Raw genomic sequence first — 23,911 nt, 5'->3', positions numbered from 1 at the left:
TTTATAAAAAACAAAAATTTGGTTTTAATTAAGCTTTCCAGAGTCTTTAGCAACTGATTCTATACCTGTCAAATCCTCACAGAGGACAGTATTCAGTCAGATCCCTATCCATTTGATCACGGTGTGTCAGCAATCCTTTTATCTCCTCCAGTATTTTAGTGATCATGTTTCAATAATCTACATGTATGTGATTATGTCACATCCGTCCTGATTTTTATAAAACTGAAACACATATTAAACAGTCTTAAAAGTTGATAAAGTAGTGCAATGGTAACTGCACTGTATCAATATTTCATCAAGTTAATTTTAGCTTGCATGTCTAGTTTCCAGCAGCAGCATCTGGGGCAGGGAGGGGGGTAAATATATGCTAGGATAAGTGAAAAGAGAAAAAGCTGAAAGACTAACAGATTTCTAATCGTAGCTCAGATAACTACACAACCATAACACGCTCACTCCAACTGCCAGTGTTTGTATTACTCACAGGAGCAAGTGTGAACGCATGCCCACACTCCATATTGGCTCATGCACATTCAAGCTTATTTACCTGTGATGAAATCCAGACAGATGGTTTCAGTGGAAGCTGGCACCTAACATTGATGATTACTGATGATTTCCCTTCCATTGTTCATTTCTTCCCTTTACAGATTCTCACTCACTTCACTGATTATGTGCAGTTCCTCTTTCACTAAGAACACAACACCACCCCCTCCATTTTTACCAGTCTTTGATCATTTCTTTTTTTTTCTCCTGGGATATCCGGAGAAAGAAGTCGTAAGGAGCTGGAAAAGGTATACGCTTAAATTGTGTGATTGAACGAAATCCCCCTGCAGGAGGCTATTCCTGCCACACAACTGTGAGACAGTAGACACCCTGACTCAAACACGCAGTTTGTACACGTATGTGAAAGAGGAAATGGTAGAGGAAAAAAGCAGAAGTTTTGGAACCGAAATAGAGAGAAGCAAACTTCTTGTGTCTGGTTAGCGAGGTCAGCTTCAAAACTGCAAGGATCATGAAGCAAGGCTTCAAACTTACCAGACAGGAAAGACTGGTGTCTGCTTACAAGCACTTCCGGCACTTCCGTGTGTGTTCACTCAGTTTTGCTTAGCTGTAATCCCCAGTCAAGGAGTGTAAGCAGGAAGACATGTTTCAGCTAGAGATACAGTCTTTTGAAAACAGGAGGGGAAAAACTGCAAGAAGGGAGAGCTGTGCAGAGAACTGGTTGACAACACATGACAAAGTGTTGATAATGAGCTGACAATGTCTGGCTTCAGTCTGTAAGTGTCAATCTGATGTGGCAGCAGCCGGGCAGCAAAGCAAAGATAAAAAGTAGATACCATCAGAATTGGTCTAAATGATTCATGGTTCCTTCTCAAACACATTTTTATGGCTGATAACAGACCCCCAGTTCTGATGAATCTATTGAACATTCTCCCCTAAGAGTCAGTTTCAATGCAAACTGACCCCCTCTTTCATGAAAATAAATAAATTAAAAATGTCACCATGCTGTAGGTGTCAGAATGAGTTGTTTGTTCTGTAACAGAGAACTCTCACATGGGTCGGAGGAAAGAGAATCTCTCCAGTCTGTCTTCAGTCGGATCTTTCTTTCAGCCAGGCCCCCCTCCCTCCCACGCAACGACCATCTCCGGATTGTCAGCCGGCCCCCCCACAAATGCAACACAAACGATGCAAAAAGAAAAACGAATGAAGCTTTGTGTATTCATAATGAATACAAAGCTAATCCACTCAATGAAACCTCCTTTTTTTTAACCCTTTCGTCACGTTCAAGTTAAAATAACCCATCAAGTCAAAGATAAAAATAACAGTGGGGAGTCTTTTGATTAAATGTATCCTTTCTGGTATAACATGGCAAAAGACTTTAAATATGTGTCGTTCTTTCAAACAATTTTCTGAAATACAAAAAATTAAAACTTGGACATTTCTATCCAAGCATGGAGTAGGATAAAGCAGTAAAGCTTTGCCACAATTTCAATGAGAAAGATCTTCCTCATTTCCATGGACAATGGGTTTTTACATCGTTCTGCACACCACCAACCAACAAGGCCTTCAATCTGAACCATTAGCTTCTCAGCAAATCACAGTCATTCTTCTGCCTTTAAAGTCACGAAACATTGTCTCTCTGCATTGTCGACGATGATTCTAAAAAATTTCAAGTAGGTGAAATGCAGGCATGTCGTACAGCCTTAGACTTCTCCTAAATCCTGCTGAATGTCTAAGGGGCCTATCAGTGCTGCTCACGTGATAAGTGATGGCTCCTTGGGTGAAGTTTGACTGTTAGAAATTAGATAATTAAGAAATCAGAGTGTAGTTTGTGTGGTAGTTCTACTTGCGTCCTATGGGCACTAAAGTATCACATGCCCACCCCTCGCATGCAACATTTGCTTGCAGCCTTACTAATGACTAGAGTGTGGCATCACCTATATGTCATTAGTGCATCCAACTTAGAGTATATTAGCTTTACAAATACATTATGATATACTTACCATACACTTGCCATCTGAAATGCGTTTCACTTTCAACAATGTCCCTTTAGGTGGCTGTACAAGCCTCAAGGGAACTGGAAGGCACACCTGCTCTCCCCTGGAGATGCTGCCCTCCCACTCTACGACCTTCCACATGCCCAGACAACCCAAAACCCTGATGCATTCAACCCCAATACGGGCACATGTTGCTGAGGCTTCAACCACCATCAGCATCTAGGCTTATGATCTAAGATCCAATCTTTTACCAAGCACACAAGAGGTCAGTGGCCAAGAGCCTAACTGCCAAAGGTGAACTTATTTCATCCACATCTTTCTGTATCACAAAAAAATCCCTACTCACATTACTAACATCTCTCCTTATTGGAATACTGAGCTGAACAGTTGTTGCGCAATATGAGAATGTTCTCCATTCTTGGGATTCACTGTTCTCTGAAAGGTTTTGAATGATCATCCACAGCTCCTGGTTTGATGTTAAATTCCTAAAAAACCTGAATTGCTGGATCATTCATTCTTGTTTACCCTCTTTGTGTCTCAGATAAGTGCTGACCGACAAGAACCTGCCTAAACAATAAAGAAGTCTCCAAAACCTCGGCATGGATTCAGTGGTGACACAAATGTGAAAATAAAAGCTGACATTGGAGTGGAGACAAATATCTAAGGCTGTGATGACTGCTAAGAATATCTCGAGCAAACTGGCCCAAAGGAAACCCCTAAAACTATCTACAGACATTACACATAAGCATAATTTTTAATACTTTTTACAACTTGTTATGGCTTTTCTATTAAGAGAGGGAACTGGTATGTGTTTGTTCAGCCGTTCAGGTGACATCATTTGTTTATGGAGATCCAGCGACAGGATCAACAGATTGTATAATTACTCTGCAGTGATAGTGTATCACTGTCATTGTCTGCTGGCAGTGTAATGGAACCTCGGAGCCATAAAAGACAGTGATTCACCCAACAATCCACTTTTTCACCGCTGGGCTGCCAGCCTTTAACTCCGAACCTCACTCTGGTGCTCAGCGGTTGCCTAGCAACTAAAGGAAATCGGAGGTGCCTTTGATTTAAGACGTTTGAAAAGGTGATTTATATGTGGATGTTGATGAAGAATGTTCTCATAAATCAGAGTTGTTTTTTACTAATTACTTATAAGTGTTTCTTGCTGAAAGCTGTATTTTTGTCACCGGGTCTGCAGCGTCCCTAAGCTGCGAATCTTACGCTTGTTGATGCAGGAAGCTGCTGCCAGTGACTTGATGCAGGGTGAGTTTTCATGCAACAGCCAAGGAAAGAAAAATGGTTTCCATGACTCTCTAGAACAGGAAAAGGGAAGGGCTCAGCATGACCAGAGGACTCTGCGTAATCTGCTGTACAAGATGCCAAAAGGTCAGAACTTTCCCATAAATTGAATTTGTATGAGTGCAACAAAAAAAAAAAACGAATCTGACACACTAACTGATGGACAGAATAAAAACTAATGAAGAATACACAAAGCTTTTGCTGTACGTCACATATTTTTCTAAACAGATAAATGTGTCCCTGTCACTCCCCCTCTGGAGGGAGAAGGAGCTGCGGCAGTCCTTTTGATGGCCTCCTTTAGGTCTTGTCCCTCTGCAGTCACCATGCCAACCTATGTGGGAAAGAGACCAAGCCCAAAGAGAATTGATGAGGTCCTGAGATAATTAGCAGCTCATTATGGAACCCAATGAATAGACCAGCTAGCTCCAGGAGCCACATGAGAGTGCAATGGAAAACACTCAGGATCGAAGCTCACATCAAAGGAAAACGCTCGACCAGATGATAAAGAGAAGAGAAGAAAAGGAAATATTGCTCCCCTACAAATATAGCTCCTAATCCTCCCTGTTTGTGTGTGTGTATGTGTATGTGTATGTTTATGTGTATGTGTATGTGTATATGTGTATGTGTGTATGTGTGTGTATGGGTGTGTGCGTGTGTGTGTGTTGGGATCTTTAGTTCAAGTATTTTCTTCTTCCCCAGAGATCTGAGCTGTTTCACAAATGCACAAAACACAGCTGGTCTACTCAGACACACAAACACAAGTGTGGGTGTGTTTGTGTGTGTGCACAAGTCACCCTTTGACTCTCACACTTAAGCTCTTATGAGAACACAGAGAGAGCTGCAGTTCAGTTTTCAAATCTATCCGCTTCTCTCCCACTCCTTCACATAGGCCCTAAACATGCAATGAAGCACATTTAACAATAGTAAGGCTCATTTCTGAGTGCGGAAATATGAGTTTACTGAAGAAATGGAAAGGAATGAAAGGAAAAGATGCTGACAGATAAAGGGAACCTAAATCAAACCTGCGCTGAGAGAAATTCCACATTATTAACAAACTACTTTTAAGTCGTGAATATGGATTTAAAGACAAAACAGTAGGTGGGGAGCTGGAAAAACCTGGATGTACTCTTTTTTTATTTATTCTTTTAACTTGTCCTGTCCAACAGTTAAGCAAACAGATGAGAGCTGAAAGCTTTTTGTGTTGGACATATTTTACTTTTACAACAGGGGTTATGAATCTTATGATACACCAGATGCATATTTAAATAAATCTCTTTTGTAATTTCAGCTAAACTTGATTCATATTAATTATATTTGTAAATATTTTTTTTTTTGTTGTTGGACCGGACGGAAAAGAAACCAGTCCTGTCCACCCCACCCCCCACCCCGCAGCATTGGGCCCAGGCCTCCCCAGCCCAAGGGCCTGCAGCGTCGACCCCCCAGACCCCACACCCGCCCACCCCACACAAGGAGAGAGGAGCGAAGAAAGCGCCTCCCCCAGGAGCAAGCCCAGGCCTGGATGTACTCCATGGTTTTAAATTTTAGAGAAATCTTCAAAGTTTTCCCCACAGATTGCTTTCTTTCTCCTTATCGGCCGCCTGATATGAGCACCGTTTCATGCACTTATGGTAGCAAAACCGAATCAAAAACAGATTTCTGAGATTATTTAACTACTCATTGAGATTCCAGGTGTTTCCCCGAAGATTCAGGTTTGAAATTGGTTCAGCACACTAATTTGCCAAAAGTTCTGTATATATCATTGTGCATGAGCCTTTATTATTACACCTCCTTCACTTCCTTTTATTGCGGTTTAACTGACTTTGTTTCAAATTTTGCTGTCTTCTTCAATTACAAGGTCTGTTTGCAAAGGCTGAGCTACAGGGGAGCTAGGGGTGCACCCACCCCGAGTAATAATAAACTCGAGCCAATAATAGGATTATTATTTACAAAGATTAAGAACTCATCAATACAAGCTTCTTTAAGCATTATTACATCAGCCAAAGAAGTGCTGTTTTAATATTAGTGATAATAACGATAACAAGCTCAACCACTGTTTTATTTATTCTAAAATACAAAATATCACAGAAACTAATATTTAAAAAAGCATTTTCTATGTTTTTTATATGAGTGTTCCCATTTTGGCCTTACCATTAAAGTGCATTTTAACTAAAGGGAATTGATGTTTGATCATCTGCTTGCTCCATACCAAACCTCATCCTGTTGAGAGCCACATCGCACATTCAATACTACAAAACGCATGACTGATTACAAAATCTGCTGCAGACTTGGACTTAGTATTAAAAAACGTGTATAATTAGTTAGAAGATTAAAAATGTCACAGATTTTGAAGTTGTGATTCCCATGCGCTGTTAGCAGATGTTTTCCTCTGCTGTGAGGTGAAAGCTGGAGTTATTTTTGTGCGTTTTTAGAGTCAGAACTGACAAAAAATAGAAATTAATGATTCAGGGGGAAAAAGGCACGATTCTTTTTTGGCCATGCAGTATTCCTGTTCTTGATCAGAATTTGGAGTGTTGCACTTGCGCCCCCTACTGGTAAAACTTTTGCATCAGTACCGAAGTGATGAACAGTTTTCTTGGAAATTGTGTAACTATAGTCTCTGTTTCATCATAAAAAGCAAACAAGGCTAAATTTTTGAAACAACCCACACCTTCTCTAGTAATTACAGCCAATTATTAAAGCTAATTGGGTATTTCTAAAATATGCTAGTTTCCTTCCCTTCTGTTTTTTTATTCCCATTCATAAAGATTTTATCTTATTTTGCCTTTTATTTTGAAAAAAAAATAATAGAATCAAGTACTTGCTGACACGTCAAACACATACAATGTTTAAGTGAACTGTCTTTTAAAGATTTGACACGCCCAGAAATATTTAAAGGTGAGGTTTATTTGCATTTGCAAAACAAAAAAAAAAGGAACACAGAGTCTTTCCAAGAAATTCCTTCAAAAAAGGTTCTCTGAAAAACTTGTTTAGGGTAAACTTGTGATTGCCATTTTTTTTAAAACACACATCTACTTCACACCTTTGAACCATTTTGGTGGGCCTCAATTTGAATCCTGACAAAGAAACCCACATCCATGCAGTTGGTTGCAAATACACAGAAATAAAGACCTATCTAGAAAATTACCTTTAATGTCTGCATTGTGTTGAGACGTGTTTGGGTTTTCTCCAGATGTTAGCCTACCAGAAGTCCCATTCACCGAAACATGATGCACATAGTTTGATATTTTTACCTAAGGAAGCTTGTGGCTCTGAAGATTCTGTGGTACAGGGTTATGGTTAGTAAAACTGGTCCAAATTATTTTTTATTTATGTAGAAAACTGCAGTTAGTTCATGTTGTTGAATTATCCCACACAGATCTATGTGTTTAGAGCTTTTTTACCTCAATAATTTAAGATCTATAAACTGTGTTTTGTGCGTTTCAAGGGCAATTTCTTTCATATTTATTTAACAATGATTTGTAAAAATGCAGTTTCAAATCCATTTTTAAAAAAAATGCAAATAAATGTGTATCTGCATGTCTAAAATAAAACGGGTCGTCAATGTAAATAGGACCTGGTTCATAGTTGAACTTTAGTTGAACATAGTTGAACTTTTTAAATGAGGATAAACTGTCCAAAAAATGAAGCCAAAAATGTATAACCGTTCAAAATGTATAACTGTTCAATTATGTTTTTGTGTGACACTCTGGATTCTAAAAATTAAAAGAAAATATTTAAAAAGTAAAACTATAACCATAAAGGTTTGCAGAACAATTAGTCAGGCCATGTTTTTTGTACATGTTCGTTTTCTTCGCCACATCAGCCTAAGGTGACAAGGTTCATAAAAGCTCTGGTAGAAATCAGTGGAAACATAAGAAACTGTTCTTCAGAAAAAGGAACATGGCAGTACACTTCTGTGTCAGCGAATGTGTGTTTATGGGAAATGCTTACCGGTAATCATATGACAAATATTGCCTTTACACAGAATACCACAGTCTTAAGCAGATTTAAAAAGTTGGTTTAATTTAACAGAAATCATCCGACAAAGGCACATAATACACTAAAAAACATGTATAGATTGATCTCATAGTGCACCAAAGGTGCAAACAGCGTCAGTGTAAACAGTGTCATAACTGTAAATCTTCACTGAATATACAAAATAAGGAATGAGGGGGGAAAAAAACAAAAAAAAACAAGATGGTCTGTAAAAGATGACAAACATCAACACAAACATGTTATGGCAAAAGATCATCAGTGGTCCACAGAAATTCTCTAAAGAAATAGTGAAATAATTATCCAAAGAATCAGCTCACAGCTACATAATGAGATTTTTTGCGTGTTATTCCAGGATTATAGAGGAATGAGCCTTGCATCACAGTATAACCCGCTCCATCTCCTTCCCATTGTTCCTTAACAATGAAACAGAGCTAAATCCCAAACAGTTATGCAAAGAAAACCAAGCGACCAGCTCTGCTTGTGTTTCCTCTCCGTATGTTAGTATCTGCACTAGAGCGCTGCAGTGAGGTGCTATAATGCTCACAGGGTAATGCAGGGAGATTGATTTTTTTGGCCTTTAAGAGAGAAAGGAGGAGAAAAAAAGCTGGTGTTAACAGAAAAGGCCTCTGTGTATCTCCTATAAGCATTAATGACACTTCCTCACACTTTGCTGCATCACCAGAACCCTGTCATTCCTGTAAAAGACTCTAGTAAAAAAAGAAAAAAGAAACAGTCAGTTCTTAGCAAATGCTCTGCAAACGATGCTTTTTATTTCTAATATATTGCACTTCAGACATCAGCAGCTCTCTGGTAAACTCTCCAGAATAAAGATGCCACAGTTGAATGTCAAGGCAATGAGAAAAAAGAACAAAAAAACAAAAAAAGTTCAAAGCCTTTGCTGTTGTTTAGAGATTCTGAATTAAACAGAATTTTGAAAATATGTAACATTTTTATGTGATATTAGCCGACAGCCTTATCTTAACTGCAGCCCGTACCCAAGCTAAACCACATGGCTACATTAACAGATGTGAGATGGGATCTCTCGCTTCAAGACAGCAAATCAATGCAATTAACAAGACGTACAGTTTGTTTTTTTAAAGGGGCGAGTAAAAGTTTTGTAGTTCCCGCCAACTAGTGATGTCCGGTTTCCTGTCTGTGTGCAGTTCTCGTCAGCCTTCTCAACCCATGACGATCTCATTGCGATTCCTCGTGTAAAACTAGTAAAATTAGTGCATAAATATATATATTTTCCTTTTTATGAAATTGTTAGTTAAAATGCAATTAAGATTCAAAAGAGTTTCAGTCTGTATTTAAAAAGTTTGACCTCTTAAAACAACGTGTTATTGTGTCTTTGAAAGATTGTACAACCAATCCTTTAAGACGAGAGGATTCTCACACCTGACGGATTCCGCGTCAATTGTTCGTTCAGTGTTTTCAAGCAGGCACCAGCAACCTCTCCAACGCGTACTGTAACCGGTCCCAGTTCTTCCAGAAGACGGTCAGAAAGCACACCGCCAGGATGGTGCCCAACACGTGATAGCGGCTCCTCGTCAGAGGGGCGGCGAATTTGGCAGCAGTGGAGACGCAAACCAGGATGACGGTGATGATGGCCAGCATGATGTTGATGCTCTTCCCCACCAAGACCCGGGCGTCGTGGCTCTCCAGCTGGACCGTCTGCTGTTGGTGCTGCTGCTGGAGCTCCAGCTTGGACACACGCGTCTGACACGTCTCCAGAGCTTCCTAAGGGGATTTGATGGTTCAGGAGGTTAGGTTGATAAAAGTCAGCTTCCACATGTGACAGGATTGTTGTGATAGCAGTTCAGTACGAAGGATTTGTAATATTTGGCAAATGTTTTCATGTTGCACTGTCGTGTGCTTTGGAAACAAGTTCTACGCCTATTCTTTGAGCTTTATGATCCATTCTACATTCCAACTTACCTGTATGTCCCGGGCCCTTTCATGAGCCTGATAGGTCACCCTCTCCTCTATGCTTGCCAGCTCCTGCTTCAGATTGGTCATTTCATGCTGATGTAGCTCAGTTAGGTCATTCAGCTGGTCTTCCAAGCGCTCGTACCTGTCAGTCAAAACACACATGATGTACCTTCAAAGGGAATATGTAAAGTTCTCATGCAGATTTTAGAGAGAAACATTTGCACACCGGTAGCGTTCTTCCTGTAGTGTTTGGCTGATAATGTTGTATTCTCTCTTAAATTGTTCTTTTATCTCCTCAATATCATCCTCCAGTTGATCCTGGGCCCCTCTGATTTTCTTTACATCCTCCAAACAAATGTCCACATGGCTCTGGCCTTCTCCGTCTGCTGGTGGGTCCTGAGCAGGGCTCTGGGCCTGCACCTTCACTGCGTTCCCATTGCTTTCGGCTGAAATTGAGGCACTTCCTGAGGAGCACTCGTCGTCACTGGGATACTTGGGCTTGCCCACCAAGGACGCGCTGCTGCTCAGCCCCTTTGCTGCGCTGTCCGTGGGCAGCTGGGAGGAAGTGTCTAGAGTGGTTTTGAGTTGGGAAATGTTATCGGCGCTTCCAAACTTGTTCCTGATGAGATTGGCAAACTCTCTGGGCTTGCTGAAGAAGAAAGGCGGAGACAGGGAAACACCCGGCCCAATGGTTTTGATCTTGTCCATGGTTGGGTGTCTGCCGCTGCCGGTCATATCCTTGAGCAACTGTCTAGGGGACTCTCTGGGTATGGTGCTGTGTTTGACGGGGGGAGGCCGAGAGGACAGGACATGTTGGACTTCCCTGTCTTTCAACTTCTGATGGTACTGCTCCAGCTTCTTCTGCATCTTAGCGATGTTATGAGCCGACTTCTGGTTTTTCTTCTCAAACACCTGCTTGATGCGCCCCACCTGCTGCTTGTCAGCACTGTTCATGAGCTTCAGATATTCCGCTAAATTCTCATTCCGCGCCGTGTCCTCAATCTTAAGCTGTTCTGTGACTTTCAGAATCTTCTGCTGCAGATTGTCCAAACAGGAACGACTTCGTTGGACCTCCAGGCCAAGTGCAGCACGTGGGTTTTCGTTGCACAGGTCCAAATCCAGATTGTTGTCTGAAGAGCCCCGACGCATTGAAAGCCAAGGGTCGAAATCCATACTTTGGTCCTGCAAGATTGTAGAAAAAGATAAAAGTAAGTGCCTGGGACACAGCATTCTGAATTCAACCGTCAAAAATCTACTGTCAAAGCATTCCCAGTGGTCTTTTAATTATATTTATGCCGTTTTAGCCAAAAAAAAAATAACTGTCATTTTCTAGGACAGTTTCTGGAGAGCGACAGGAGTTCATCAGAAATTCACCTCTGAATTGTGAGTAGGACCCCCCCCCTTCCCCTCCCTGTTGCTGACAGCACTCCATTTAAGCGGAGCAGGGAGCTTGTGGCCCGCCCTCATCACAATAAGTTCTTTTTTGTCTGCTCGCAATTCTCAACAGTTTAAATAAATACATTTCCTTCACATATGTCCTCCATCATCAGAAAAATAACATGAGCATGTCGAAAACACCAAAGCAAAAACAATGTTTATTGGAATGGGTCTTTAAAATATCTAAGAAACTAAATTAGGGAAAGTAAACATGGCAATAAAACTACATGCAAAAAAATAAATAAATAAATAAAATAAAATCAAGCATTTTTGTTTTATATACAAGACTATATTTTATATTCATTGCAATTATAGAGCATTACCTCCCACTACAACCCAAAACCCAAAATGTGTACATATTGTGTCTTTTAAGATATTTGCTAGCATGTTCATAATAACACATACTGGTAAAGACTAAGCCTGTGTGATGCACGCATTCCAAAGATGGTGTAAACTGCGATTACATGTTTACACATGCTAATCCAATCTCATGGCCAATCGGATGGACCCCTTCATGTCAGATACCAGCCTCCTTTGTACATGAGGGTCATTTGGAGAACATTTGAAGTTATTTTGACCTATATGTATGTTGCAGTGAAATGAAAATGATGCATTAGGAGCTTTTTGCTTCGCCATTTGTTCATGTCTCACAAGTCATATCGTCATCACTAATATCACACGTTGGGAAGTTTTCATCATATTATGCAGGTTTAAAAATGAGTAATGAAGTTATTTTGAACTAAATGGATATAGAAACACTTCTTCCAATGGCAAGTTAGTTTTTAAATAAACATGCTAACTGTTGCAGTCCTATTTGTGTCTAAAATTGTTCATGTTTAATGTTTCCCACAACAGGGATATTTTGTAGACAGTGTGAGGCCATCTGGGTGCTTCTCTAATGCTCTTATATGGCACGTCTGTAACTTTTTAAGGGACAGGCGTTTAATCCTGCTGTATGAAAAAAAAAACAAGACAGACTATGTTCAGATTAACCGCTATAAAATATGCGACAAAGGAAGCAGGGCGCGTGTGCATCTTATGTAGGTCATTTCATTGCTAATGTCACACAAAGCCACAAGGCTAACAAAATCCCTTCCTCAGACACCGTTCCCTACTTTTACAGTTGATTACATTTTTGTTTTTTGTTTTCAAGGTTTAATAACTTTTTCGCTGTTGTGTCAAAAGCTCAATGAGCAGAACACGACTCCAGCTCTGATGTGAGGAAGTTGAGCAGAACATGCAAGCAAGCACGCTCAGTTATAGCTGAAAAGGAAGAGAAGCATAGAACACATTTAATTAGAGAAAAAAAGGATAACAAACCAAAATCAAAAGGCCTCAGGGTTCTGCAAGTTGTTCACAGTGCATAGAGGGCAGCAATTGTAATCCCCCACAAAAAGGCCTATTTCAAAATGTTGTACAACTAGCACTGTGGGCAGTGCAAAGCTGTGCTAATCCAATGTAACACTGCTATTCAAGCGAATAAACATGCAACGGCTAACTAAAGCAGATTTAGGCCTCAATCCTGCTTAGCATTTCCACATCCACATGTAAGGGTCACATCCTGCGGGCAGGCGCCTTCAGTTCTTACATGTACTGATGCCCCCTGACTTCTCTGGATGGTTCATAGGTGGATAGAAAGTGATCCATGGAGTTGATAAAAAATGCTAAACGTGCTTAGAGAACGTTAGTTTCTCGTCTTAACGCAGCTGTGTTGATGTTTCATTTGGTTACAACAGACGGCTCCACAAACACCATGTACTCACAGAGAACCTGCCAGACTCGTTTTGGAGGATTTTGTCTGAGGCTGCATGTCTGTTATATTTTTTGACTACACCTAACATATAGTGTTGTTTTATTTGTTTACTATTCTCCATTTTGTAGGTGTTGCCACACACAGCCGGCTAGATGTGGTCTCTTTGTTAAATACTCTGTTTATATTTGCTGCATTTGAACAAAATGTTTAAGATGTCCAAGAGTTTCGGTAGTATTTTATGTAACCAGACCCTGCAGCAGTTAGGCAAACTTTACGCAAACTTTGTTGAAATCCTTTTTGTTTCCTGTTTGTGTGACGAACCTTGCATGGATTCATCAGTCAGCACCAAGTTTTATGGTTTGAGTGACTAATAGGCATAGGCTGTACTGAAATGTTACCCAGTAATGAGTCAAAGCTTTTGCGTTTCTCACACCCCCCCTTCAGTTGGATAACAGCTTCATCAAACATGTTGAACTCCTTCAGCTTCATCTCATGGGCCGCTGATAAGAACAGAAATCTCTCATTCCCAATGGCAAGCATGGGGGTGGGAGGATGAGGATTTGTTCTTGTTTTGAGCTTGGGATTCGCAGAACCAACTGTAAGCTGTTCTGTGCACCTCCGCATATACCAGACATTTTTGGGACATTAAGGTTGGTCAAAACTAGAACACACAGCAATCATCCTAAAATAAACACCAGCAAAACCAAACCACATGGCTGAAACCGAAAAGAATCAAGGTTTCAAACAAGAGCAGTTAAACAAGAACGCAACAAAACTGAAATCTGTTGGGACCTTTGTAACAGCCAAACGCCTAAAAGCTTTGATACAGTAAGGCAATGTCTTAGGGAACCCAGCTCTAGCCTTTAAAGTCCCACTCCAATAATCTTTTGATTTATTGTAAAAGCGTTCCCATTATGTTGTTTTTAGCCAACATTTTTAAAAACTGTCATTTTCTAGGACATAGTTTCTGCAGATTGGCAGTAGTTCAGAAATTCGCCTCCGAGTTGTGGGTGGGACTGTTGGCACAGAGTACGGTAAGCCCACCACCACAGATGGAAGTGAGCCATCTGTTTGCACTCCCGCCTGCTAGCTTTCAGACCCCCCACAACCCCAACCTAACATTAACGGGGCAACAAAAATGGCAACCAGCATTGGAGCCTAAGGCTTTACAGTTTTGAGCCAGTTCGGATGGGGAAAAAGAAGATGTACATGGATCTATTCATCTACAAGTGGATACATCAGAATGAAGCGGAGCATGGAGCTTGCTGCCTGCTGATTCTAGCGTCTATGTCACAACTACAAGCTTTATCCACTTGCATTTTTACATCTGCACCTGATTTACAGTTATTTTAATAAAGAAATACTCAGAAGAATAATTTTAAGCTTTATTTGTCCCCCATCATCAAATAAAATACCATAACAGCATGTTAAAAACTCAGTTTTCATGGGAGCGGGTCTTTAAGATCTACTAACCTGCTTGTCTTCCAACTCATTGTATCAGAACATTGGAGATTCTGAGTCACTGAACACACCTGTCTGGGGTAATCACCACCAGGTAAGGTAGGGATCGTTGGAGACAAAGCAGAGGGATTGATCTTTAGGGGTTGGGGTTAGGTAGCCCTACTAAACCATCCAAAAAAGGCTACTTTTTCTGTTGTTTTTATCCAAATATATATGTAAAGTAGAAAGAAAAAAGTGTAGTTCATATTTGCTAAAGGTAGTATTTCCTCAATAACCATGAATTATTTGTATATTTTTTAACAGGGGTGCGTACTTTTGACTCCAGCAGTTTTTTTTTCCCCTTTCTGTGAACACAATATTTTAGAAAAATAGTGCATTGCCGATTGTTTTAAACATTCTATGCCGCGCAGTTTTGAATGGGCATGCCGGGGCATTTCAGCTTCAATCCTAACCCCACCCTCTCTGGCCTACGTCCTGGTTGAACACAGAGCTCTCTCTGTGCAGAGGGGAAAAAAAGAAGACTTTGTCATTTTCTTACCTCGGCTCTGTTCTGGACCGTGCCGCAGCATATGGATTGTCTCACAACAATCTCACTCTGTCCAGGGGTGTAGGCCTATCGAAACAATTGACATACAGTCCGGCTGCCCTTTTGCCAAACCAGTTTCTCAGAAAGAAAAAAAAGAATCGAATGTCCTCTCTGTTAAAGAGGAAGTGGACTGCTGGATAATGCTTACATTACCATACCTTTCTTTTTTTAAATGAGAAGTCAGTTCAGTCAGAAAACAAGAGTGCAAAGCGTTTCTGTTAGCTATACATGAACTAACTTATGTGAAAGTTTTACATCTTGCACTACATAATAAATGAACTCCCCCTCTGGCATTTTGGACACACACAGATGTTGGACCTATGCAAATAAATAAAATCATTTTGCTGCAGAAAAACTAAGAGAGACAAGGATCTTATTTTGAAGGCAAGATGTTAAATCCTCCATATGTACCCTACCCTTCGACTGGAGCAGAATTTGCATTGCATGGCTGGAACAAAGTACATATCCCGTAGAGCAGACTTTTGCAAGATGGGCCCCAATTTATGAGCTCAGCCCACATAACAAGATAACTCAAACAGTTTTTTTTTTTACATTCCAGGGCTCAGCAGGATTCCTAAAATCGACCAATTTTCTGTTGAGCGACTTGATGAAATTTCACCTTTTGGGTTTAATAAAACCATTTTCCACTAGCTCTGCTTAATCGCAGGTGCAATTTAACTGTCTGTCTTGCCGAGCAGATCTGCCAAAATGAGGCTGATGAACACGTGGCCCCAAATCTGTGCGGGAGCTGCCCCACTTTCTGCATGCGTGCCACAATTCTCCAGGTTCACGGCAATTCCAGGGTGAGAGATGGTAACAGCACAACTAAGGTGTTGATCTGCGGTGCAAAAGGGGAGCAAGGGGGAGAATGGAGCCCAGTAACTAGGGGAAAGGCATTCGCAGCAGTAGGAAGGTCTGTGAGAATGGCCTAGAACTAAAAAGGTCACTGATTGACACCAAACTAGGGTTAAAAGAGGTAGAGCTATCACTTCCATCTGATACTATTTCTGAGAGCACCAAGATAAACTCCTGTTTGTCATGAAAACTGTGCTGAAAGAGAACCATTCCATTTACAGGTTTTAGCTGCGCATATCACCATTTTTTCTTAGTCTTTCAAAATATGATTTGTCTTGATAAACCGAAAAATTCTCTTTTTTTTCCCCCCCACAGATTTTAGTACTTAAGATGCCCTCTACTAATTTATCGCAATAGGCATGGAGGTAGGGCTGGACTACACTGTCAAACTAGGGAATCCATTCAATTATGAGTCATAAGTTTAGTCAATTTCCAATTCAACTCAATTTATTTAAACATTTCTTTTTTTTAAAGTTTACTTTGTTTAATTTTGAAAAAGGCTTTTTACTTAAATAGTGATTTCAATTGATGGTGGAACTTTCATTGCTGAAATTATAATTTTTTACATTAAAGACCTACTCCAATCATTGTTTGATCCATTTTCAAAGCGTTCCCAGTTATCCTTTAAGCCCGATTATGCCATTTTTAAGCAAAATGTGTTGTTTTCTAGGACATAGTTTCTACAGAGTGGCAGTAATTCCTCTGCAATTCACCTCCAAGTTGTGGGTGAGACCGTTGGTGGAGTAACCCTGCCCCAACTTCCTATCATCCATCTACTTACACACTCTCCCGCTAGCTTACAGATCCTAAAAACCCCAACCTATCATTGCAGTGTTGCAAAAATGGCGACCAATATTGGAGCTATCCAGCTGTACAGTTTTGAGCAAGATGCCAGCTCAAATGAGGAAAATGAAGACGTGCATGGATCTGTCTCTCTGCGATGGATGTGTCAGAATTGAGGGGAGCTTGTGGCATGCCAATTGTAGTTTGTGCGTCACAAGTACAAGCTCTTTCAAATGATGTTTTCGTCTGCTCCTGATTCACCATGACTTGAATAAAGAAATACTCAAAAGAACCCAGTTTTAATCCTAATTTCCAATATGTCCTCCATTAACCTAAAAATACCACAAGACCATGTTAAAAACACAATTTTCATTGGAGTTTGTCTTCAACAACTTGCCTCAGACTGATCCATCTGGTTGGATCGTAGGAATACAAATCAACTCACCGATTCTTAAAAGGTTTATTGGGCTGAATTTAAAAAAATTGCGTTTTTTAAGTAAAGATCAGTTCACAATTTTTCAACCCAGCCTGTAGAGTAACCCCATCCCAAAAAAAAAACAGTTCCTTTTTACTCAGCAAGTTGGCAATAAGGAGCTAGATTAAAAGTTGAGATAAGGGTTGAGTTTTGAACTCATCATAGATAAACTACAAAAGGTGACTCAATCACCCTTTTCATTAAAATAGACCCTTTGTTTCTCACAGGATGTGCGTCTCCTTTCAATATTTCAAGCCCCCCCCCCCCCCCCCCCCCTTCTGCCCTACATAACATAGTGTATGACCAACACCGCGACCCATTTAACATGATCTGACCTCTTTTACAAGGAACAACATAGGAATCCATGTGGATTGGCCTCGATTTTAGCTTAAAGCCTGGCGTTGTGATGCTTTCTTTAAGGGGTTCGTTCATTCAGGAGACATTTTACGTGAAGAAGTCATGGGAGTCAGTAAAAACCAAAGGAGATGCTGCTTATCTTGCATTGCGGTGTGATCTGCTCATGCTCACTCTTAGATCAATAATCTAGTTAGTGGTTCAATATTTGATGCAAACTCAGACTGTATCGCCCGCCCGCAGCATCAGAAACAGAGAGAGCAGTGATTCAGCAGGAAGTCCTGCACTTGAGTGAAAGCTAAGAAATTATTTAGAATAAAGTGGTGGTGGGGGGGGGGCTATGCAGAAGCAAGTTAACTCTTCTGGAGTTCTGCTAAAGAACATTTTAGGGCGGGATCAGCAGAAAAACAGAGAAAATGCATGTTTTTCTTGCTAAACCTGCTTTTTCTTCTTTTGAGATTGAACCACAGCAGCACCAGAGGTTTTCTGAGCAAACAGGAACTATCCTCAGGACAAGGAAGTCATGTCTGCAAGTACTCGCAGGCTCAGCTGTAACCTCAGCGCCGCCTCATGAGGCCGAACAAACAAATCCAAATGAAAGCACAGGTGCTACTAAGAGCTGTACAGAAAATTTGATCCCAGTATCAGTGGGATTGTAATGAAGCGTCTGTGTCACTGGCTTGAGTTTGGGCAGCAATACAAAGTCTGGGAGCCAAACAGGGCTGGCACACTCGTGGGGATGGCACAAACCAGTCCCTTCAGCCGAGAACAGAACCACAGAGGGGAGGACGCTCATTGGTATTCCCTCCAGCTGATCCAAATGGATACAGACACTCTCCAGCCAGGATTCACGCAGGGACACGGACAGAAAACCCGAGGCAGAGAAGGCATGACAGGAAGCAAATCTTTCAATTTAACGGAGAGCTGAAGGCCTCAATGCTCCTCCATTTTCTAATCTGCATCCGACAGCTGCCTGCGAACCCTTCTTACTTGACTTGAGGGGGCAAACAATCATTCTCAGTGAGAGACTGCAGGGGCCAAAAAAAAGAAAAGAAAAGAAACAGCAGTGCAGTATTTAAAGTAAACTTTCCCAAGGAAATAACTACCAGGAAGTCACGGGAATAAATCCCCTGGTCGCCATGATCTCTTAGACAAGCAGGTCCAAACCAGAATCAATAACCCATTAACACTATCAGTGTCTCCCTGCTGAGTATTGAATGGGGTTCAATTAAGGTAAACATGTAGACATATTCACCGTACTGATTCAGAACAAGAGGAAACAAGGTAATGGTGTACGAGTGCTGCTACAGATAAAAGGCCATGAACAACTGACTCCTGCACTGCCAAACTGCTTTGAAAAGGTCACAACAGGCCACATTTGTGTTATTATGTATGATTAGACACACAAACAAAAAAAAACAATTTCAAAAAAGGGAATATTTAGGTGAACAGTGTAGGCACAAGCATGGGTTGCGCAAATCCTCCTTCTTAGAGGCACCAAGACCGACGTTTCAGGAACCAAGGAACAAAATCTTCAGCATTGCATCATTTCTGGCCTGTAAGTCATTATATCTGCTGAACAAAAGCTTTTCGAGGAGCAAACCTGACATCCAATTCAAAGAAAATCCACAGCCGCACAGGCTGTGGTTGGAAAGCAGCCCAACATAAAAGGCACGTTTCCATCCCAGTGCCTTTTTGAAACACCAGTTTCATGACTCAACGCTTTCAAACATGACATTTCTTATCGCGCTGTACTTCAAAAAGAAACATTTGCATTATTTTGGGTCGATGTAAAGAAAATACTTCCCTTTTTCTTGTTGGAAAGTACAAAAGAGGGTAGGCAATTTCCTATACCCCAAAATGTGCTGATAATAACCAGGAAGTCCCACTGCCCTATAAAAAATGTGCTTTAGTTTAACAATAATCCCACATTTACTTCTATCACTGGTACTAAAGGAACTTGCTTTAACTACATAACTGTGCTGATTATTCAGTCAAACAGGCATTTATCGCACGTTGTCATCAGTTAATGGTTGGTGAACTGTTATAGTTTAAGGTGTTTACACTATGATTCCTTATAAATATTATACAGTTAATTAAATATGTCAGATCTTGGAAGAATAGTTATTTTTGTTGATAAATAAAGTTGTTTTTCTTTAAAAGCAGACAAATGGAAATATCTTATCTTTAATTTAGTTTGATATAATGAAAAAAAAAGCATCACACCACTCACAGGATATTGAGAAAATGTTATATGAAGCATTTTAGTAAACACAGAGTTGAAACATAGATTCCAAAACTTGCACTTGAATTTATGATATATTTATATCATGAAGTTACCAGAAAAACTGACAGAAAGATGGTTCTATGTGCCTGAATGCATCACTACTCCACATTTCCACTCTTGGATTGCACAATTGTTTTTGTAGCACTGCCACACTTTTGTGATGCAGGTTAAAGGGCGGTGCTCGTTGTGTTGTTTTAGATGTCATGAGGAAACCGTGATAAACCCACAACAGAGGTGAGATGCTCCAGCCACACCAAGAAATATTCAAATGAAAACTATAAATAACAAAGGGGAAATATTTGCCAGCATTTCAAGAGTGATGACTGATACAGAATATCCTTCTTTGGTTCACCCAAAAAAACAACTTTCTTATTGTTATTATTATTATAATTGCTGTATGCACCTCTTGTTTAAAAAAAAACAAATAAAATAAAATCTCTCCTTGATGATGTGCATCCACCAGAATGCATGGCGGTGTTACTTAAAGCCCTTTGTCTGGGCAGTTCTGGAGCACTGAAGCGGCGCAGCTGTTCGCTCTCACATGACGTGGTGGAGCTCAGCGGGCAACAATGCATCGCTGGTACCGTGAAGGGGCAGAACTGTGAGCCAGCAGTGACGACACAAGACACATTGACTCACCATCCGGCGGCTGAGGTGTTTCTCTTCGGACAAACTTCGCACAGACACGTTCACGCCGGGCATAATAGCCCCCCTCCCGTTTGCGGCCAGAGAGGAGCGAATGGTTCGTTACTTTGGCAACGGCCCTCGTCTCCAGCTCGCGTCTAAACCCATGTCCAGGTGGTTCGAGCCCATTTGGCCCCCTTCGGCTCCTCGCGTCCGCCGTCCCCAACACACCGTGTGTTGTCGACAGCACTCTTCAACGTACAACAACTAAGTGTGGCTTAGGCTCCGCCCCACACCTCAGCAGGGAGGGGCGGGCAGAGGAGGCCCAAACTCTTTCGTCACGCGCGCCTTTCGGTGGAAGATAACTTGACAAGATAATTTATGCATTGTTCAATAAAGTTGGGCGGACAAAAAGCAGCAGCCAGTTCAAACAAGTAAAAAAAAAAAAAAAAAAAAACTTGACAAGATAGAACATGGACCTGTCTTGTTCATTCTGTGGAACTCAGGAGGAAACTATTTATCATCTGTTTGTGGACTGCACACATATTAATATGTTTTGGATTGAAGTGGGGAACTATATTGGAAATATAACTAAACAAACTGTTGTATTTTTGGATAAAGACATTATTCTGGGTTACTTTAATGTCAAAGTAGACAAAGATTGTATCTTCATCACACAATTGTTTTTATTATTGGCAAAATTCCATATTCATAAAGCCAAATGGTCAAACTCCAAACCTAAATTCCAGCAGTTTTTGAATGAAATAAATCAGTACTGTACCATTATCAAACATCTGCAAAACCAAAAAGCAATTCGAACTAATTTGATTTTTGAAAAATTTAAAATTTATTAAACCTCAAACGTATTTGAATTAATGATTCTTTTTGTATTATGTTGTATATGTATGTGTATATATTTATATATTTTTTGTCCTATTTCTTATATTTTTCTGCAATATGTACACATTTCAATTCCCCCTGAGACATTCACATTGTTATTGTATTATGTTGTTTGTCAACAAAGTATGAAGAAAAAAACTTGACAAGATAGAAACTAAATATAATTGTTGCATTTTTTTGGTCTGTATGTTGCAACTGTTCAATAAAAAAAAAAACTTAACAAGATGTAAAAAAAAATATGTATTTTTGAAAAAAAAGTCCATCACCTCTTTATCGCGCCACTTCCTTCTTTTGTAACCCAGTACTACCATCATTTTTCAGCGCTATATTCTTGTGAAAAATATACATTCTTGCACAACAGTAGACTTCCTGTTTAGTGTTTTTATAGTCTAAAGTAGTTGGTCTTTGATATTCTATACTTCTCCAATTCTTCCAGTATGTCTTTAAGTAATTTTCCAGCTTTACATGTTACTGATGTAAAAAAATATTGCAAGGTATTTAGTTTGCTGTTTCCTTAAACTATTTTTTTAAAAATTTGAAAACAAATTCAGAATATCATCTGGCTCAATTCAGAAAATGATAGAGAGGTTAATATGGGGAATTGGTAATTAACCCTGATATCAATCTATGATATCACACATTGCTAAAAGACTGCCCATATTTAAAAAAATAAAACAAATAAAAACGTTTTAAAACCCGGCTATACATACATTTATGGTTGGTGTAAAGTATAGACTTTTTATTTCTATGTCAGAGGGTCATTGCTCCCTTCTGAACCAACCTCTAGTGATCATTTGAGGAACTGCACCTTTTGGTAATTCCTATTTCTTTGAAATTTAAATACCTGTTTTAAAATAAATCAGTTTTGTGTTTTTAGATTCTGGTTTGTTTATTTCTGTGCTTTCTTTGTAGTTTACTTGCATAACATTTTAAAAAATTAAAAAATGAATACAAATACTTTAGAAACATGGCGGTAAAAAACACCAACACAATTACTAAAAAATATATATATCACAGCACATGTGCTTCTAGTGTATATGTATATATATTGTTATCTACTATCTTAATGCACATTTCCCCCAAAATTCAGCAAATAACAGAAAAAAATAAAACATTTATTTTATCTTAATGTAAATATTAATCAATTTAAATTACAAATTACAAATTTGTAGTTTAAGTAATAAAATATTTCCTATTCAGCAAAGAACAAGAAGAAAAAAAAATCAAACATTTACATATATGCACGGTTACTTTGTTTGACTTTTTGAATTAACTTTTTTTACATTTTTCTGACATTACATGTAAAAATTTTAATCATAAATTGATTAATAACTGGTGGTCAATGGAGTAAGAATTTAAAGTATTGCAACATATTTTTCCAACTTTATCCCTAATTGACAGAACTGCTGAAAACTAAAAGAGCACATTTATGCATTTAAAAAGGTATATCACTAAAATAATTTCAGATTGAATTAGAAAAGCTTAAAATAAATAAATTAATTGTGCTTCTGCAGGCATTTTAGTAATATAAGTCTAGTACTCTGCAACAGATCCTTTTATGGATTGCATGTTGTGTAAATAGGAAAAAGATAAATATTTCATGAGCTATTTATTCAGAAATTACAGAAGTTTATTGGTGTTTAGACAATTAAAATGGATGACCTGTCCAGGATGTCCCCTGCCTTCTCCCACGAGGCTCCAGCAGCCCCGTGGCCATGAAAGGGATAAAACGGCTTTAGAAGAAGAATGAATAAATCATGTACATATGTTAATAATTTAAAGTATTTCATCTGGAAAAAAGAGAATATCTATAACATCGAAAGAATAGAAAACCTTAATTAAATTCCAATCTAAAGACTTATAAAGGTGTTTAAGTTCTTCCAACTGTTTTGTAGCACATCCACAGATACTAACTCACACAGAGAGCCAAACACAATTAGTGCATGGGAACAGTCCAGTCTTTGATTTCACTTCCATTTGTTCTGCCTGGAATGAGCTAATCCACCTTAGCAATGAACACAAAAGACCAATGTTGCATCACAAATCCCTCAGCCTTTGCAGCTGTGTTATATTTGCTTTTCTGGATTGCGTGGATGCCTTATGATTAGATAAGAGAAACTGCAAACCTCCTTGTGATTCGTATCAACATGTCAACGTCTGTGGTTCAGAAGCAAATCACAAAGTCAGCAATGATGTGCAGAAACACACTCTAAGAAGACCCCCCCCCCCCCCCCCATGGACTTCCAGAAAACAGCAGCATTTACGTGCTCATCAAGTTTTAATGCCACTATCGGTGGTTTTAATTAGCTAGATATGCTCACAGTGTGACTGCAGCAAAGACCAGCTTTAGAGACAGCGTCTTCTATTCTGCAGAGCTGTGATGAAAAATTCATCAGCTAATAACAAAAGCTGAAAGTCTGATCCCCTGTAAAGCATCCTGGGACAATTTCCACAGTGTTGTTACTTGACACGAAAAGGAGGAAGGTTGGGATACAAATTTTGAATTATTAATCCCGCTACATGTGAACAATCAATTGTTTATAGGAATAGAAAGAACTTCTTGGAAGCCTAATACCTTATAACATTCCTGTAGTATTTTGCTGTTGCTTAAAATACTCTGCGTGTTATTTGTCAAAGCTCTTGAAATAACCAAGAAATTTCTTTGAAAAGT

General features: G+C 39.6%; 2 protein-coding genes across 2 annotated transcripts in view; both read right to left on the bottom strand.

Annotated features, from left to right (window-relative positions):
* The window catches only part of LOC101155599 (sarcolemmal membrane-associated protein), a 35,765-nt gene extending 35,199 nt beyond the window's left edge, over nucleotides 1-566 (bottom strand). Inside the window, exon 1 of the mRNA XM_078948564.1 lies at nucleotides 545-566. The gene's annotated coding sequence lies outside the window, so the exon portion shown is untranslated. The remainder of the gene's footprint in view (nucleotides 1-544) is intronic.
* A 7,233-nt stretch (nucleotides 567-7,799) lies between these two features.
* On the bottom strand, nucleotides 7,800-20,797 carry LOC101165231 (transmembrane and coiled-coil domain protein 3). The gene is made up of 4 exons (XM_004069540.5): nucleotides 20,356-20,797; nucleotides 9,952-10,907; nucleotides 9,732-9,867; nucleotides 7,800-9,533 (listed from the first exon to the last, which is right to left on the bottom strand). The coding sequence occupies exons 1-4, from the start codon at nucleotides 20,416-20,418 to the stop codon at nucleotides 9,228-9,230; spliced, it is 1,461 nt and encodes a 486-aa protein (XP_004069588.1). The 5' UTR covers nucleotides 20,419-20,797; the 3' UTR covers nucleotides 7,800-9,227.
* Between the last annotated feature and the right edge of the window lie 3,114 nt (nucleotides 20,798-23,911).

Source organism: Oryzias latipes, chromosome 6 (assembly GCF_053564925.1).
Source record: "Oryzias latipes strain Hd-rR chromosome 6, Olatipes_Hd-rR_3.1".
NCBI classification, from domain to species: domain Eukaryota; kingdom Metazoa; phylum Chordata; class Actinopteri; order Beloniformes; family Adrianichthyidae; genus Oryzias; species Oryzias latipes.
The sequence above is the reverse complement of the archived record's forward strand: the minus strand, read 5'-3'. Positions and strand labels throughout refer to the sequence as shown.

Coding starts and splice junctions, on each gene's coding strand:
- LOC101165231 (XM_004069540.5), bottom strand. CDS start 20,418: ATGCCCGGCGTGAACGTGTCTGTGCGAAGTTTGTCCGAAGAGAAACAC. Junction 10,908..20,355: donor AACACCTCAGCCGCCGGATG/GTGAGTCAATGT, acceptor ACAATCTTGCAG/GACCAAAGTATGGATTTCGA. Junction 9,868..9,951: donor CTACAGGAAGAACGCTACCG/GTGTGCAAATGT, acceptor TTTGACTGACAG/GTACGAGCGCTTGGAAGACC.